Source organism: Dipodomys ordii, unplaced genomic scaffold, assembly GCF_000151885.1.
Source record: "Dipodomys ordii isolate 6190 unplaced genomic scaffold, Dord_2.0 Scaffold4, whole genome shotgun sequence".
Lineage (NCBI taxonomy): Eukaryota > Metazoa > Chordata > Mammalia > Rodentia > Heteromyidae > Dipodomys > Dipodomys ordii.
The window spans coordinates 7,753,108-7,770,467 of NW_012267220.1; the positions used below are offsets into that span (position 1 = coordinate 7,753,108).

Consider the following 17,360-nt stretch of genomic DNA (forward strand, 5'->3'; position numbering starts at 1 on the left):
CAGGTTCAGATGCCTATTAGAACCAGGGGTGATTTTTAAAATCCAAATGCCAAGTCCAATTAAATCATAGCATCTGAGAGTGAGCCACGGACTTCAGTATTTTTTAAATCCACTGAGGAGATGCTAATAGTGAGGAACACTGCTTTGTGAATAATATTGGCTTAATGCATTGTACCTCAGAAGCAAAAGCACTCAAGATTTCTGCATAGAGAGACCTGCAGAAGGGATGAAGATTGTCCAAGTAGAAAAATATTTCTTGTTGAATACCTTTACTTAAAGATCTGTTTTTCTATCTGTACAATCTCTAAAATAAGGCAAACTAGGTAGGCATAGGGTATGGCTGAAAAGCCCACACTGAAGCTAAGCACCAGTGGCACACATCTAGAATCCTAGCTACTCAGGAGGTTGAGATCTGAAAGCCCAAATTTGTGGTTCAAAGCCAGCCTAAGCAGATAGATCATCAAGACTTTTGTCTCCAATTCACCTGCAAAAGCCAGACTGGAGGCATAGCTCAAATGGTAGAGTGCTAGCTGTGCACCCAAACACACACACACACACACACACACACACACACACACATGCACGCACACACGCACGCATGCACGCACGCACACACACCTGACTTGGATATAGTTATTATTAAAGATTTTGTTTTGTTTTTCCCTCTGTCATAGTTCTGAATTAAGCTGAACTCCTGAGTTTAATCAGTTGGGACTACTGCGTTCACAACACTACTCTTTTCCTGTGCTATTCGGGGCAGGAAGCTTGTTGAGTAACGTATGTCATCCACTTAATACTATTGTCACCATATGGCTGCATTGTTGACAAAAGGTTATGTTCATTATGTATCAGACAGATATCTGTGACTACCACTATTGCCCAAGGTTTTTGAGTGTTTCAGTCAAACATCCTAGAAACTCATTGCTCCCACCCTTAACAATACACAATCTTGAGAGTACTTTGACAGAGAGAGTTAGGTTATAAAGCGTGAAGTACAAATGTGTTTCATTTGTGTATTTGAAATAGTAAGGTGAGGAGAAAGCCTGCTGCTTGGTATGTTTTCACCCTGAAAGGTATCTTCTAATGGGAAATCTCGGTTAATGATGGCTGTAACTGTTTCGTTTTGCCTCAGGTTTAAAACTTAAAAACAACATGAAAATTTGTGTCATGAACTCTGCTGCAGTGCTTTGCCTTCTTGTACTCATTGTGTATCCCCCCCTCCCTTTTGTGTAGGAAGACAGAGATGTCAATAACCCTATGCCTAACCGAGGAGGCAATGGATTGGCCCCTGGGGATGCCAGATTCAAACCTGTGGTACCATGGCCTCATGTTGAAGGAGTAGAAGTGGACTTAGAGTCTATTAGAAGAAAAAACAAGGCCAAAAATGAACAGGAACGCCATGCTGGAGGAAATGCCCAAAAAGACATAATGCAGAGGCAGTATCTCACATTTAAGCCTCAGACATTCACCTACCGTGATCCTGTGCTACGCCCAGGCATCCTCGGTAACTTTGAACCCAAAGAACCTGAGCCTCATGGAGTGGTTGGTGGCCCTGGAGAGGAAGCCAAGCCATTGGTTTTGGGACCAGAATTCAAACAAGCAATTCAAGCCAGCATTAAAGAGTTTGGATTTAACATGGTGGCAAGTGACATGATCTCACTGGACCGCAGCGTCAATGACTTACGTCAAGAAGAGTAAGCAAACATCCTCTTCTTTCTAAAATTGGGACAACTATTGTTTTCATAGCTACTTAGATTATTAGGAATTGAGAAAATGCTTGTGCCTTTATTTCAATGAAATAAGGGGCCTTTGGTGAGAAAAATATCTAGAAGGCACATTATTGCATTATGGAAGGTATGATGTGTAAAATTCTGGGGTTTTCTCCCCAGATTGCTACCAGTCCAAATTTTTTTACTTCCAGTTCACAGTGAGAAAATGAGCTAGCAAGAGAATGAAAATCAGCCACATTATTAAATACTTTATTAGCTTAGTGGATACTTTTTTAACAGCAGAACTTCCTTACTGTGTTGATTTTCCTTCTGGAGCAAAGAAGCTCCTCATCTTTTGCAACAATGGCAAATAGTAATACCTTTCTGAGTGTGTCATTCAACTAACTACATCTGTGTTTCCTTTGATTCTTTTGTTTTTCTTTTTCCCCTCCTTACTGACACCAATAATTGAGACACTTGAGGATATACGAAAAGGATTTCTCAGCTAGAAACAACAAAAAAAATGTAACCTATGCTTTAAAATTATTTCCCTTGTTATGATTTTCAATGGAGAATTTGCAACTCCGAACTTTGGATAGACAATGACCATTAACTGAGGTCAAGTTTTTCTCTGTAGTCTTTTAATATTCTAAGTTTAATAGTATGGACTCTAAGTAGATCTCTCCATTAATGGGGATACAAATTTAAGTCATCACTGTTAGAAACCTCTCAAATCATGTTCCTGATGGTATAGTGATATTTATTATTTTAAAAGGCCAACACATCAGGCACAAGATGAACCCACTCTCCAAGCACACACCAGCATAATCTATGACCACAAGGTAAAATTTCATGCCTAATCTAGGGCCTCCCAGTAGATTTTAGGCATTCATTCAATAATGTTTAAAGCAGAAATGGTAAGTGAAATATGCAAAGAAAGTAAGAGTGGAACTATAGCATCATGAGATTATATTATATATACATATGCATATATATATATATATATATTATAGAGAAGAGTTAGCATCTCACAGGGCTGTGAAGGAAATATATTGGAGCAATTTATTCCTAGTACAGGTTTTCATAGTTATAAGGTTGCCAATAGAAGATGCTCAGTGAAATTTGAATTTCAGATAAACAAAGGAAAACATTCAGTCTAAGTAAGCTCCAAATACCTCACGGGAAAAAGAATATTTAAGTGCTTTTTGCTTGTCTGAAATCCATACTTTCCTGAATCTTCCATATTGTATCTGGCCACCTGCTAGTCAGGAGGTGGGGGTGGGTGGAGCAAAGTTACAGTTGTCTTGTGAGAATGCTCATTAGGACCCATAACAAGATCTGTGGTTCCAAATCCAGAGTGCGCCCCCGTTACCTAAACAAAGAACTCAGTCCTGCACTACACTCTACTGCAGAGAGCTCAGCTTCTGAGATGCCCCGAGAACTGATAGCATTCTTACTGTTGTATTAAAGCTGAAAGGGAGGAAACGGGCGGAGGAAAGAATCTACTACTTACTCTCTTTCTCTTGTATGCCAGGGTATACTATAAGGTGAATTTTATTCTGGAGCAAAGAAGCATTTCATCTGGTTTTGAAACAAGAGGGGGAAATAAAAAGCAGTCCTGATCTGGGTATCCCATGTAATTAGCAACTGAAGTGTGGGAGTTCTTACCTCAGTATGTGAAGTCTGAGGCTCAGAGGTATGACTTCCTTGTATAAACCCAAAAGATGGGGCAGAGCTGTAGTTCATCTCAAGATGGTTTGGTGTTTCCACCATATCACACTGAATGCATTTCTCTAGACAGAGCACCTGAGTAAATGAGCTTAGCAGTGTGCAAAGAAAAAAATATTTTTAATTTTGCATCATTTAAATATAAGTATAGCTAATGTTCAGTGTTAGAAATATACTAAGGAAACTGTATGATGAACAGGACATAAAGATGTGCACAGGAGTGTGTCCTCTGTTCTTCCCTCTCTTCACCCATCAAGTCCAGTCTGTTTTCCAGGCTTCTAATTCCTACATCTACACATAGCTCAGATCACCTCCAAGGACCATTTCTTCCATCTCCGTTGCCAACACTGTGCCCAGATGACCATCATCTCCCCTGGAATCCTGCAGAAGCCTCTCATTTCCTATTATATGGAAACCAATGTGGTCTTTCAGAAACCCAAATATAACTATTCTGTACCTTCCTATTGTACTTCAACTAAAACCCAGGCTCTTGACTTGCAGTAGGCCTCACGCTGTGACTCTGAAGGCAGGGTCTGCTTGTGAGCTTCCCTCGTTACTATACTCCTCCACAGTGCCCAATGCTACAGTGGCCTGTCTGTCCCCTCTCTTTGCTCTGCCTTTTCTCTCCTTTTTATGGCTGGTTCTTCCTGCCCTTTAGGTCTCCATTGAACCTAAAGTACATCTAATTTTTAAGGCCCCATTTTTATTCTGTAAATGCTCGTTTGCCATTGCATTTATAGTATTTATAATTTTATAATTAAATACTGGGTTATTTAGTTTGTTAAGAGTCGAGGTTAGAAACTGCAATAAAGGACTATGTCTGTTTTCTTTGCTAAGTTATGCCCGGTGACTGACACATAGAAGTTCTGTATTACCAACTTAGTAAATTAACTTTTGAGGGATGGAGGAATGAATGAATCTGCCTCTAGTTTCACATCTAAAATCTTCTGTTAGATGTCCTCTGCAAATTTAGTTACCTAATAGTTAAAATGGGTCTAGCAATATTAACCTCTTAAGGATTTGGGATTCAACTTAAATGACCAGAAATTCTAAAAAGGAGTAATTCATAAGCTAGAATGTGCACATGGCTCCATCCCTCCCCAAGCTTTGCATATTACCTGTATCTTTGTACTTTCACTGACAACATGCTGGGAACACACCAAACCTGCCCTCCTTCACTCTCCCAGAAAATGTACCGGAGAGCCATCTGCAACTAGATCGTGTGGCTGGCTGTGTGCAGCTTTAGGATGTGGGTTCAAACAGCCTTGTTCCTTTGCCTCTGTCAGTCACATAAATGAGCCACCTGCAAAGCTTAGCAGCCAAACTTTGGGCTGTTGGCCCAGCCATGACACCTGACCCTGTGGTTAACTTGTTCGTTCTTGTGGCTGTTCCAGAGTCTTTTCAGCTGAATGTTCCCTACCAAAAAGCAGGGTGATTGCCCCAGCTGCCAGTGTGACTCATGGCTGTGGTAGCTTTGAATTCCATTCACTGACTGAGTAATTTACTATTTGTTGATTGCTCCTTAAAACGGTCACAGTATTTTGAGTGAACTGGAGGCCTACTACTTCTTAAAGACTTGAATCAAGACTGACTTCATCCTTTTCCTAACTTGTTTTTTCATTAAAATATATGGTTTTCTTTAACGATTGACTATCTCCAGTATATACAAGGCACTGTAAGAGCCTGCCTCGGCATATATCAGTGAGAACACAGCTCATCATCAACATGCAAGCTAAGAGAAAGTATGCTGCAATGTAAGGTAGAATAGAAGAACTAGAGGAAAGACGTGAGTAAAACTGGTGTGATTTGGCATAAAGAGAAGCCACATCAGGAGAGACAGAGGAGGATACCCCTGGAAGATGAGTGTGTAGTCCTGGGAAGAGGGTACAAGAGCAGAAGACATGAATAAGCAGATAGTATACACAGAAAAACAAAGCTGGCTTTATGCGAGACATTGAAAGGCCATCCACAAAGTCTGTTCTGCATTGGTAGTCAGACTCACAGATTGATAAAAGAGAACTTTAGACTGTCACAATGGTAGGGAGATCTGAAGTGAGTTAGGAGGTGGAGACCCACCTCTTAGTGGGTTCAGGATATTGAAATAGGGACTTCAGTGGAGGTTAGAGACTTAGAAAAAGGAGACTCAATGTAAGAACAAAACAGAATTAGTAGGCTTTGACAGGCCATTGAATAGAATTAAAGGTAAATTCAAGGCTTTGAAGCCCAGTAACACACAGTAGAATGGTTCCATTTATGGAAATAGAATGGTAGAGATAGAATAAGCCATTCTGCCCAGAGCAACCAGTTTGGGTTGGCCTAAACCAGCTTGCTCCCTGGTTTTGGTGAACTAATGCAGAGCCAGTCAGGGTGGGGTGTCTGCCTGTGGGAATTATGTGGAAAGTTGTATTTGTAGACATAGTAAAAAAAAAAATGTAGTAAGGTTGAAATTTTATTTCCTTTCTTGTGAGCTGCTGATGCAAGCACATGGAAATTATTCAAATCCTTCTGCCTGGAAAGACTTACAGAGGTACAGAATCCAAACTATTTTGTTTCAAATAAATGAGTTAAATATTTTGACTGGTTGAGCAAATTCATCTGCTTCTAATATTAACATTACCTCCCACTTAGCACACCTTTTGCATTTCAGTTTTATAGGAAGCTATCTTAGTTGCCTTTACCCAAGGAAATAATAGGTGAAAAAGTGCTTTGAAAATTCTGAAAACTAGGCGTGTGCTAATATGATTGTTGTTGACTTCTTTAAGCTTGTCTGTAGAAAATAGGGTTTGAAAAAATTGACATTTATAGTTGTGCCTTTATATACCAGATAATTTTTTTCTTAACTGATTCCAAGTAAATGCTGATTTAAAAAAAAAAATTGTTCTGTGGTTGAACCCAGGGCTTCACTTGCTAGTGCAGTGGTACACCTTGAGGTATACCTCCTGCCCTTTGATTTGTATTTTGATATAAAGTCTTGCTAACATTATCCAGGTTGGGGTTAAACTTGTAATCCTCCCACGTTTACCCAAGTAGCTGGAGTTACAGTCACGGTACAACCTATGGCCCAATAATGAATTTCATACTCTTAATGTTGATGTTATATACTAAATGAAGGTGAATTGTAGTTGTGAGCTTTCCTCATTTTCTATCCACTCTTGAAGGATACTGCCAGGCCAATATTTGAATGGTAGATGTTGTTAAACTGAATTGAAATGCCATAGTTTTTCTTTTAATTTGTTTCCATATATTATGACCTCTTGTTTCAGTTAAAGCAAACAAAATCTCACAGCTATTCACAAGAAATTAAAAGAAATAATTAGAACAGTATGTCACATGTACACACATATATGTGGATCTTATCTAGGTATGTCTTATATATTTGAGCCCTTTGTCCTAATTTCTGTTATCAAAATATATGATAGGTCTATATAAACATCCAAACTACACAGAGAACAACTCTTACCCCCAAATCCTTCTGCTCATAGATGCCCAAAATATATCTTATTTGCCAAGTGTCTTAGATCTAATATGCAAGAGCATTTGCAAACAATTTCAGATATCTTATGTTGGACTTTATTGGTGGTACTAGAGCTTCAGCCCAGGGCGTGGTTCTTGCTAAGCAAGCAGTTTTACCTCTCAAGCCACACCTTCAGCCCAAAAACATGTCTTTTCGTTAGGGCCAAAGGTACTTTTTAGATGGCCCAAAACTTGTTACTCTGGGGAACTTTCTGAGAGCTTAGGGATTTTTCAGAAAAAAACTTCAAAAAAAAAAAAAAACAAACTGTTCTGATGTCTACTTTCTTTTCTTCTTTCTGTATTAAGCAAACTCATACAAAGGCAAACACACATAAATGCATTGCACTTTGGAAATTCCACAGTTATGGAAACAGGGCTGATTTTTGTTTAAGGTCCTAGCTCACAAGGTATCAGCAACCCTAAATTATTATAAAGGTCGAAGGGTAATTTGTGTCAACCCCTATGTCCACAGACTAGAGGGGTACCACATTCATAGACTGAGGCTGCAAAGATTCACCACTGACAGAGTGGCCGCAGTTCTGAATCCCTGTCTCAGGAGCTCTCCTCTCACACCACGTTGGGAATACCTATTTCCTATAGCCAAGACTGCTGAACATTCCTCTATTGTCCTGACCTCGAGACCAGACCCACTGTCTGCTCATTATCCAAGTTGCTGTTTCCCGGGGCCTGGTGTCATTTCCCCAACTTTCTTTCCTCTAGCTCCAAACACCAGTGGTACAGATTATCAAATATACCTGGTTAAAAAAAAAAATCTTCCTAACCACTACTCACACAGAGTTTGAAGAAAGTTCTGTGGAGGCTAGTTAGAAAAGGGGCCATGCATTATCCTTAGGTGTTTGATACCAACCCACTCCAGTGACATGCTTTCAGGGAAAACCTTACACTTTTGTCCCCTTCACAGGAAGACTCTTGCCCATCAGGAACACTGACACAGACATTTTATTTTATTTTATTTTCAGCCTTGAACTCTGGGCCTGGGTGCTATCCCTGAGCGCTTCAGCTCAAGGCTAGCACTCTACCACTTGAGCCAAAGCACCACTAACCGTTTTCTGGTGGTTTATTGGAGATAAGAGTCTCACAGACTTTCTTGTCTGGGCTGGCTTTGAACCGGAATCCTCATATCTCAGCCTCCTGAGTAACTAGGATTACAAGTGTGAGCCACCAGCGCCCAGCAACATGGACATTTTAAAGGGATAATTTTTGTACCTTTTCCTCCTAGAGCCTCTCCATTTTTTGGAAATTGTTAATCCTTTCAAAGTATACAACCACTGTTCTCCGCTACCAGGTCATCAGTAGCTCACAAAAGAGGTCTACCAACAGACCAACATGTGCCAGAGCACAGGATGGGTAGCAGAGCACAGGACACCCCTAACCTGCCTTTGTGCATTAACAGAACCCACCTGGAATTTAGCAGCTCAGTCTGGCAGATGTAGCCAGAACTATTAGACACAGCCTGCTTCCTGCTTCCTGCCGTCATGAACATTGCTTCTTGTGTTTGATAAATAAGGAATAGTATCAGTTCATTGTGGAAGTCTCGGGATTCTTCGATTTCCTCCTTCATGCTAATGTTTGGAAGTGATCAGGGGCAAGTTTCTTCAGGAAAAAGTCTATAACAATGCACCAAAGAAGCCCTAAGAAAAAAAGTTCATGTTGTAGTTAGTAGTCTTAAATCCCAGTGTCCTTGGCACTGGGTCACCTGTCTCTGAAAGCTACAAAAGCATTGAAGAAGCCGAGAAGGAATTGATTGATGAGCAAAGCTGCCCTTGGGTCATGCTTTTAATTTCGATTAAACTGCTCTATACTAGAAGCAGATGCTTCTAAAAACTACAGAAAAGGACGTCACCGGTCCCTGCGTTTGAAGGCTGGTTGCAAGGATGGACTGTGAAAGGAAGTACAAAATACCTGTGGGGATTTTAACTATTCTAAATGATTTCGCTTTCCTGAGGACTCTGGTTCCAAAGTAGCCAAAGTTTTAAGTGTTCTAGTCCATTCCTCTTCTTCTCTTAAGTCCTAAGTTTTGAGTCATTTGATTTTTATCCCTCATTTCCCTAATTTTTTGGGGGTGGTGGGGTGGGGTAGAGAGAATCTTTCCTGTTTTTTTTTTCTTTTTAGTGTATGATTTTGCAAATTGGAAAGGTTACCAAAAATATATACATGACTTCGTAGCAGAAATACTTCGTAACATCTAAAGCCAAACCACTGGGCCCAGGTCCGTGAAAGTGACTGCACAAACCATGATGTTAGGAGGAGCCAGGCGTGGTGGCACACACACGTAATCCCCAGTTCCCAAAAGGCAGCTATTAGAACGAGCACTGGTTCAAGTCTAGCCCAGTGAAAAAGTTAGTGATTCTTCTCATCTTAACAAGCAGTCCAGATATGGTGCTGAATATCTGTAGGATGGGTAGGCAGATCATGGTGTGAGGCTGACATGTGGGTGAAAAGCACAAGACTCTATCCAAAAAATAACCAGAGCAAAAAAGCATTAGGACATGGCTCAAATAGTCAAGTGTGAGGCCCTGAGTTCAGATCCCAACCAATACAAATCCCCACCACCACACACAAAGGGTGAGGGATTTCCACATTCAAGATAAAAAAAAACTGTGTGTGACACTGGTTATCCTGTTAAACCAAGCATGAGTCAACATTTGAGGAAAAGGAAGCTACCACCTTCCCATTTATTCTAGAAGCACGTCAACTATTCTGGAAAATAAACAACTTTCAGTATTTGGGTACTGTTGTTAGGCCACACAAGTTGAAGAGAAACCTGGATGGTTTGGAGCCAGGACTCAGATTGCAGTGGGAGGCTGTCATACCCCACGATGAGAGATTGTAGCCCTCTCGCTTCTGGACTATCTGGTTTTTAAAAAAAGGACCAATGATAGAGAGAAGACAGTCCTTAAAAGTCACAGAATAAGGGCAGAACCAATTAGAGGGCCTTCTCTGCGCTCATAATGAGTTCCAAGCTGACATTCAGTCCTCAGTCCGTGGAGATTAATTTTGGCAGCTTCTCCTGGGGAAAAGGCAGTTCCTTTGGAGAGCTGGAAAGCAGGGTCAGCTGCCCCATTTTCCTTCAGCAAAAATTGTGGAAGTTCTAATATGGATAACGTGTGTAGCTCTCTGAATGCACTTAGAACTAAGTTGATTATCGCTTGCTCCTTGTGATGTATTTGATAAATCATCACTAGGATGTCCTTCCATCATTCCTACCACATAGAAGGTGAATGTGCTAAAAAGTACCAAGAGTGAGTTTAGCACCAAACCCAACTAATTACAAGTGTTGGAATTCCATAAATAACATACTTTAATTACATCCCATAATACCCTTTAGTGTATCTCTGGGAAATGGCCCACGGCTTTGTTTCCCTCTTCACTGACTCCTAGGGCAGATTCTCTTCTTCCAAATGTAGCTAATGTGTGGGAGGAAAACCACATTCTTAATAACCTAGTAACTTATTTTAGAATGAGCACTGTCATTTTAATCAAACGAAAAATATCGGTGCAGTCTCCAGCACAGCAAAGTCCCAGTGAACAAATCAAAACCTAGGATAAAGGGCTCTGGAGAAAAGATTTGAGATTCTAAACTACAGATTCTTAAGATCCTGGAGAAGCACAACGGTCAGGTGGAAAGGAAACCTTCACTGAATCCAGGGAGCTACTGCCGGCTGCACGCATGGCTGTGTGGCTTTGTGGGACAGGAGCTCCCTCCACAGCTCAGTCTCCCTGAAGGGGCAGGCCCGCTGGCCTAGGTCTCCCTGGCAGAAAGATTTCTAAGAAGCATTTATTTCCCTGAATCAAAGAGAGTTAAGTAGGGATATTGAGGGAAGAAAGAATCTTTTCTTAAAAGTTTTTGGATGGGAAAGAAAAAACTGGGAGTGAATGAAGGGGAAGGAGCGACATTGTCCAAAAATGAATATACTCATTACCTGACTTGTGTAACTGTAACCCCTCTCTATATCACCTTTATAATAACATTTTCTTTTTCCTTTTTGTTGTTGGCTGTGGGACTTGAACTCTGGGGCCTGGGAGTCTGTCCCTCCGCTTTTCAGTTCAAGGCAAGCTATCTACCACTTGAGCCACAGTACCACTTCCAGTTTTCTGAGTGGTTTATTGGAGATAAGAGTCTCACAGACTTTCCTGCCTGGGCTGGCTTTGAACCGCTATCCTCAGATCTCAATTAAAAAAAGGAGGAGGAGGAAGAGGAGGAGGAGGAGAGGAGGAAGGAGGGAGGAAGAAGAAAGCTATACATCGGTTGGCTCATGCCAGAAATCCTAGCTACTGAAGAGACTGAGATCTGAGGATCTGATTTGAAGCCAGCCATGGCTAAAAGAATCTGTGAGACTCTTTTTCCAGGTATCTCCAGTTAACCACCAGAAAACTGGAAGTGTAGATGTGGCTCAGTGGTAGAACACTGGTCTTAAAGCTCAGGGACAGTGTACAAGCCTGAGTTCAAGCCCCATGACCAAATAAGGAAAAAAAGAACCAAAAATTTGTATACCACAGCTACTGAGGAAAGCTGCAGTAGGTGTTCTTTAACTCTTTTTTTTTCTTATGTGGTGCTGAGGAATCGAACCCAGTACCTCAGGCATGCAAGGCAAGCGCTCTAACACTGAGCCACCTTCCCAGCTCTAGGTGTTCTTATTTGGTTAATTTATGGTGTTTTTGAAACATGACCTCTGGGTTGCCCACACTGGCCTCACACTTGTGATTCTCCTGTCTCCACCTTCCGAATAACTGGGATTACAGGTGATATAATGAGCAAGGCTTGGGCGTTCCTGTTTAAGTCAGATATGAAGAAGGCTTTTCCAATCAGAGAGTGAAATGTTGTAGGTGTGGGTTGGTCTGATCCTCGAGTTCATATCTTCTGTCTTTATGGTGCTTGCCTTATCTCGACAGTCCTACAGTGAGATGAGCTGGGGAGAGAAAGGGCTGGAGTTCACAGGGTATAAGGTGTCTGTATAAGCCACAGGGCCTCGCATGAGGGCCTTTTGGTTTTGGTTTTTATTTTTGCTTTTTTTTTATTTTTTGAAACTTTCACTTCAAATGAGGCAAGGGCTGCATCTTTCACCTCCAGGTAATGGACTCTATTACTGGGACCCTCTGTTGAAGTCAGAGGGTCCTCAGAAAAGGACAGCATGATTGTTCATTTATTTACTGTTCATCGTTGAAATGTATTGCTACTCTTTTAATACACCCTGTCTGAGCCTTATTACTCAACTGAAATGGTATTTTTGCTTTTGCTGTGTTCGGGGGGTGATAGAAATGAGCTTCAGAGTAGATAACTTGAAAGTTGTAGAACTAGAAAACAGAGGTACTGATAAACAGGTGCGATTTTTTTTCCTGCTGTTCTTGGTGGACAGAGCCTAGTTACAGACCCCGTGCCACCAGCATAGCTGGGATTACAGGTGGAAGCCCCGTGTCTGCCCCCAAATCTTTTTATTTGATTTTTGTTGATAAAAATTCCAAATATTCTATGGGGTACAGTGATTTTATATACATATATATTCAGTCAAATCTAGATAACTGGCATATCCATCACCTCAAATATTTATAATTTCTGTGTTCTGGATACACTGAGAATGTTCTCTATGAGCTTTTTTGTAATGGACATTTAATTGTTATGAACCATAGTCTTCCTACATACTTTTAAGCTTCCGTGTAGAAGTGAGAACATGAGGAATTTGTCCCACTGTACAATATTCCTAAGTAATGCAGATCTTCCAGATACTGACCATTCATTTTAATAACAATAATACATTTGTTTGTATTGCCACCAATCTAACAAGAAAGTCTTTAATTCCTGGGAAGCTATGTAGTTCAAAAATCTGAGTTTTAAGCCGGGTGATCGTGGCTCATGCCTGTAATCCTAGCTACTCAGGAGGCTGAGATCTGACATTGTGGATCAAAGCCAGCCCCAGCAGAAAAAGCTGGAAGTGGCGCTGTGGTTCAAGTGGTGGAGCACTAGCCTTGAGCAAAGAGAAGCTCAAGAACAATGTCCAGTCCCAGAGTTTAAGCCCCAGGACTGTATACAAAGAAAAAAAAATCTGAGTTTTGCCTGATAGCTTAAGTTTTTGTGGGCAACAAATGTCCTTGAAGTGACCCCCTCCTGCTTTCATTCATGTTTAAGAAAATATGTTTGTCCATTGATTCTTTCAAGTGAAAAATGGCAGTTATAGGGAAAAACAGCAGCTTCTAAGTTGGCATCTGAGTCTCACAGGTGTTTTTCCTTGAGATAACCATCATACTTGCATATGTAACATAAGTCCTTTCGGCAGACTCCTATTTTGTCTCACAGAATATTAATGGTTTCAAATGGTGCAATGCAGCCAGCCTCCAAATTGGACTTCAGTTACCATTGTCACAGTAATTTAAATGACTGTGGGAACAAACAGGATTCAAACCCATGGATTCAAAGTTCAACAGTCCATTATTGAAGCCCTTTAATAGAGTAGTCAATGTTTTATAATAATTCCTTTTGGAATCTCAAGAATCCGAAACTGGATACTCACGAGCTATATGCATCTCTTGAAGCCTAGAAACAGATGTAGGATCACTATTAATACTTTATATAAACACACTGTAGAATAGAGTTAGCAGGATTTACATGAGGAAAACCTTTTGTCAGCTATTCTCCTGATAACCTATGCTTTCTACCACTAACTCATTGGTTCGGGACCACTGAAGGCAATTTTGTACCAGGCTTTCTCCTTTAGCACAGTCCCGGGGCAGAAGGGACGTGTTTAGGAAGACAAAAATTGAGTCTTCATGTTAATCTGAGGTCTATATTTGTAATAGTAAAATGCAGCAACTAGACAAAAGTGGATTTTTCCATTCATTTCCAAAAGAAAAATATTTGCTATCTGATACCTGAGTAATTGAGAAGGAGCGTATTTTCCCCCCTGCGGTAATGACTGTGGAACTTTCAGTAGACTCATGAATACCAGACATGCCAACTGTGATGAAAATGAAGTAAGTCTTATTTTTCCCGCCAGTGTAAGTTGTAAAGTCAAACGTGTGGGTTAGCACACATTGTGGTACCAAATTATATGTCTCTGTCCTGATGTGGTCTGAGTTGTTGAGCACAGATGTGAGATCAGGTGGAATAAAGTGACTATTATCCTTCATACTCACCTCTGACTCTTAATTTCCTTGTTTTTCATAAAAAGAGGATGTTGTGAGTGTTTTTAACTTGTAACTAAAGAAATCCTCCAAATCCTTTCGGCAAATGACTTTCCTGGCAGCTCTGCGTTGTCAGCCTTGGCACCTTCATGTACCCTTTGTTCCTCAAACCAGTCTGGCCTCAATGGCTTCCAAGATCTCTCTCCCATAAAAGTAATGTGTTTTCCTGCGCTTACATCCCCCCCTAGGTTGGCCACCATGTTTCTCTAGATTCAAAAGCTGAGTGAAAGCAGCCAGCAAGCAGCTGGTGCGTAAATGTAATCACTAGAGTGTAGGGAAGTGCTTTCTGCTTTGATATTGCCTGTTCCTGCAGCCTCAAAGGTCCGCTGGGGCCTGGCAATTTCTGGTCTACTGCCAGGTGAGACAGATCTTTTTGGAAAGTAGCAATAGTTGCAGCATCTATTAGGCTTTCCAGTGTCTGTGTAGAAGCAAGCTCTGTGTTCATTCCACCTCGTTAGGCATTTGCACTTGTTTGGCAGAACTTGCCTTTGGTATCTAGCCACTAACCACTGTGCCTAACTTGGCAGAGAGTGGCATCATCCTGGCAGCCACGGTACCAGGCTCACCCTTCTCTGGTTTCCCCAAACCAGGCAGGAGACCAGGATGGATTAGCTGAGAAGACAATCAGCTATTTTATATTGCTTGTTCACATTTCCAGGATACAATCCTGTTCTGAGAATGTCTCCTGTTGATCTTGATACACGGTAATGCCTAAGGTAGATGAAAATCCATTTGCTTCGGACACAAAGAAGAGAATGCTCGCTTTCTCCCTTTCCCCGGGCAACTATCTTTTGATAACTACTTGTACTATTCTTTTCTTGTGCATCTAAAAAGCATGCATGAGTTTTTGTGCATAAACATTTATTGTATTTGTTTTAAGAGCTCATCATTCTTTGTGGCTTTTTTCCCCCTTGATGGTACAAAGTCCTGAATGCAAGACTTTATAATTATTATATAAGTACACTACCACTTGATTCATGCCCCCAGTCTTCTTTGATTTAGTGTACTTTTCAAATAAGGTCTCCATTTTGTTTTTGTTGCTATTGCTGGTTCTAGGCTTGAATTCAGAGCCTAGGAGCCATCCCTGAGCTTTTGTGTTTAAGACTTGTGCTCTGCCACTTGAGCCACAGCACCACCATTGGCTTTTTGGTGGTTAACTGGAGCTAAGAGTCTCATGGGGTTTCTTGCCCAGGCTGGCCTTGAACTGTGATCCTCATATCTCTGTCTCCTGAGTAGCTAGGATTACAGGCATGAGCCACCAACACCCAGCTTAATGGGGCCATTTTAAACAGCAAAATCATGAATAAGAAGCATAGAAGGAGGGAAACGTGAACTTAAATAATCTACAGAAAGGGCAGGTATTTTTTGTGTGAAAGCAGAAAGGAGAGGTGATCTTACACAGGTGCATCTTGCAGCTCGTTTCTATCCATATATGTGGACACAGAGGCCTGGAATTAATAAAGATCTACTAATAAAACAAATACTTCCTGTCGAGTTATATCAAAAATAAAAATTTCCAATGGCTTTTAGAAATGTTAAGAGCAAGAACCACGGAACACTACGGCCTTCCATCCCTTTCGTCTTGTTACTATTGTGTGTATCCCCATAATTCATCTCCCTTTCCTCCATCCTCCCTTTCTTTCTCTACTGTATCTCTCACTTCCTTTTACCGATGCCTTCCTGCTAAAATGGGCTTGGAAAGGAAGCTGAAGTCACACCAAGATATGCTCATAGAGTTGTTGCAGTCAGAGTAGCAGCAAGGGAACACAGGAGGATCGTTGCACTTTGGGAATATTTATTAGACTCGGTGCAAGGAAAACGGGCTATGCTGATTCCCAGAGCTCCATTTGAATTTCAAAGGTGCTGATAACTGTGTCCACGGGATGGAATCAGACTCTCAGGCCCCAAGTGCCTCCCGTCCCTGAGTAGCAGCTGCATTGAATCTGTTTCATTTCCTGATAACTGGCTTTGACTTCTTTTTTTATCTGACATTTATTTATTGTCTCTCCCTTCTAAAAAACTTAATAAATTCTCTCCAGGTAGCATATAAACAAAGCGCTCTCCACCTGTTCTTCCTTCAGTCTTGGTCTTTTTTTTTTCTTCTCCTTTTCTTAAATGTCTCACAGAACAGCCCAATATACCCTCAGAAAAACCAGAAGGTCACAGAATGTCAGTTCTGTGAACTGTCTCTTCTTCTCGTGCGAATCCATAAACTGTCACCAGCTGACAGAAAGGAGCTCAATGAGAAGACCAGTCTTGGTCTTAAAGAAAGGGAACACCAAGTCCAGTAGACCATGCCGTGGAGTCATGTGTTTAGAATACTGCAGGGGAAAATGATTTTGTTTTTCAGCATCAACTTTCTCTCTCCCTCTCTCTCTCTCTCTCTCTCTCTCTCTCTCTCTCTCTCTCTCTCTCACACACACACACACACACACACACACACACTTACAGGCATGATCCTGAGGTCTCACTGTAGGGAGGAATCTAGTATAACTAGGAACACTCACTACCACCAGCAGCAGCTGACTGTGTGCAAGTCGTTTACAAGACCCCTGTGGCTTTTGTGATATGGATAATCTCATAGATAAGGTAGGAATCATTTTGGAGGTCAGTACAGGGCAATTTTTGTTTTTCTTTACACTATGACAGTAACCCTGGTAAATTCCTATGTTCCCCAGAATAAAGATTTGACAGATAGACATCGGTTTCAGAAAGTGATACATTTGGTATCCAGGGGATTCTATCAGATGACTTCTGTATGGGCTTGAGTTTTAAAGACTGGAATGAAACACTGTGTATGACAGTGTTTGAGGAATCATATCGTAGGGGAAGCATGGATGTTCTCTGCCGTATTATAGGTAATGAGGGGCCTGTGAAGCAGCTCCTTTTCTTTTATGAAGGCTTTTGGGTAAGAGATTCCCATGCAGGGCAGTGCTGTGATGCTAATCCTGGGCATTGAGAGGAAGCACTTGGACAGCAGGGCAGGCACTGAGACCTCAGTTAGATGCAACGCAGTAGAAACAATTTCCTTCAATTACTACAAAATAATGCAGCCTTGGAACTATTCAAAGGAATTTCAGAGTCAAGCTCTTGACATACCTCATCCAAGCCCCTGGCAGCTACTTCAGGATATCTCTGGGATTTCTAAAGCTTCTGCAAAAGGTATCATTTTTTTTTCAGCCACACAAAGTGTCTTTATTTTTAAAATGATAA

General features: G+C 41.1%; 1 protein-coding gene across 1 annotated transcript in view; it reads left to right on the forward strand.

The window, feature by feature from the left end:
* Positions 1-17,360, forward strand: part of Galnt7 (polypeptide N-acetylgalactosaminyltransferase 7) — a 118,844-nt gene that overhangs the window by 65,035 nt on the left and 36,449 nt on the right. Inside the window, exon 3 of the mRNA XM_013023745.1 lies at positions 1,234-1,694. Within this exon, the coding sequence (XP_012879199.1) occupies positions 1,234-1,694 (461 nt within the window). The remainder of the gene's footprint in view (positions 1-1,233; positions 1,695-17,360) is intronic.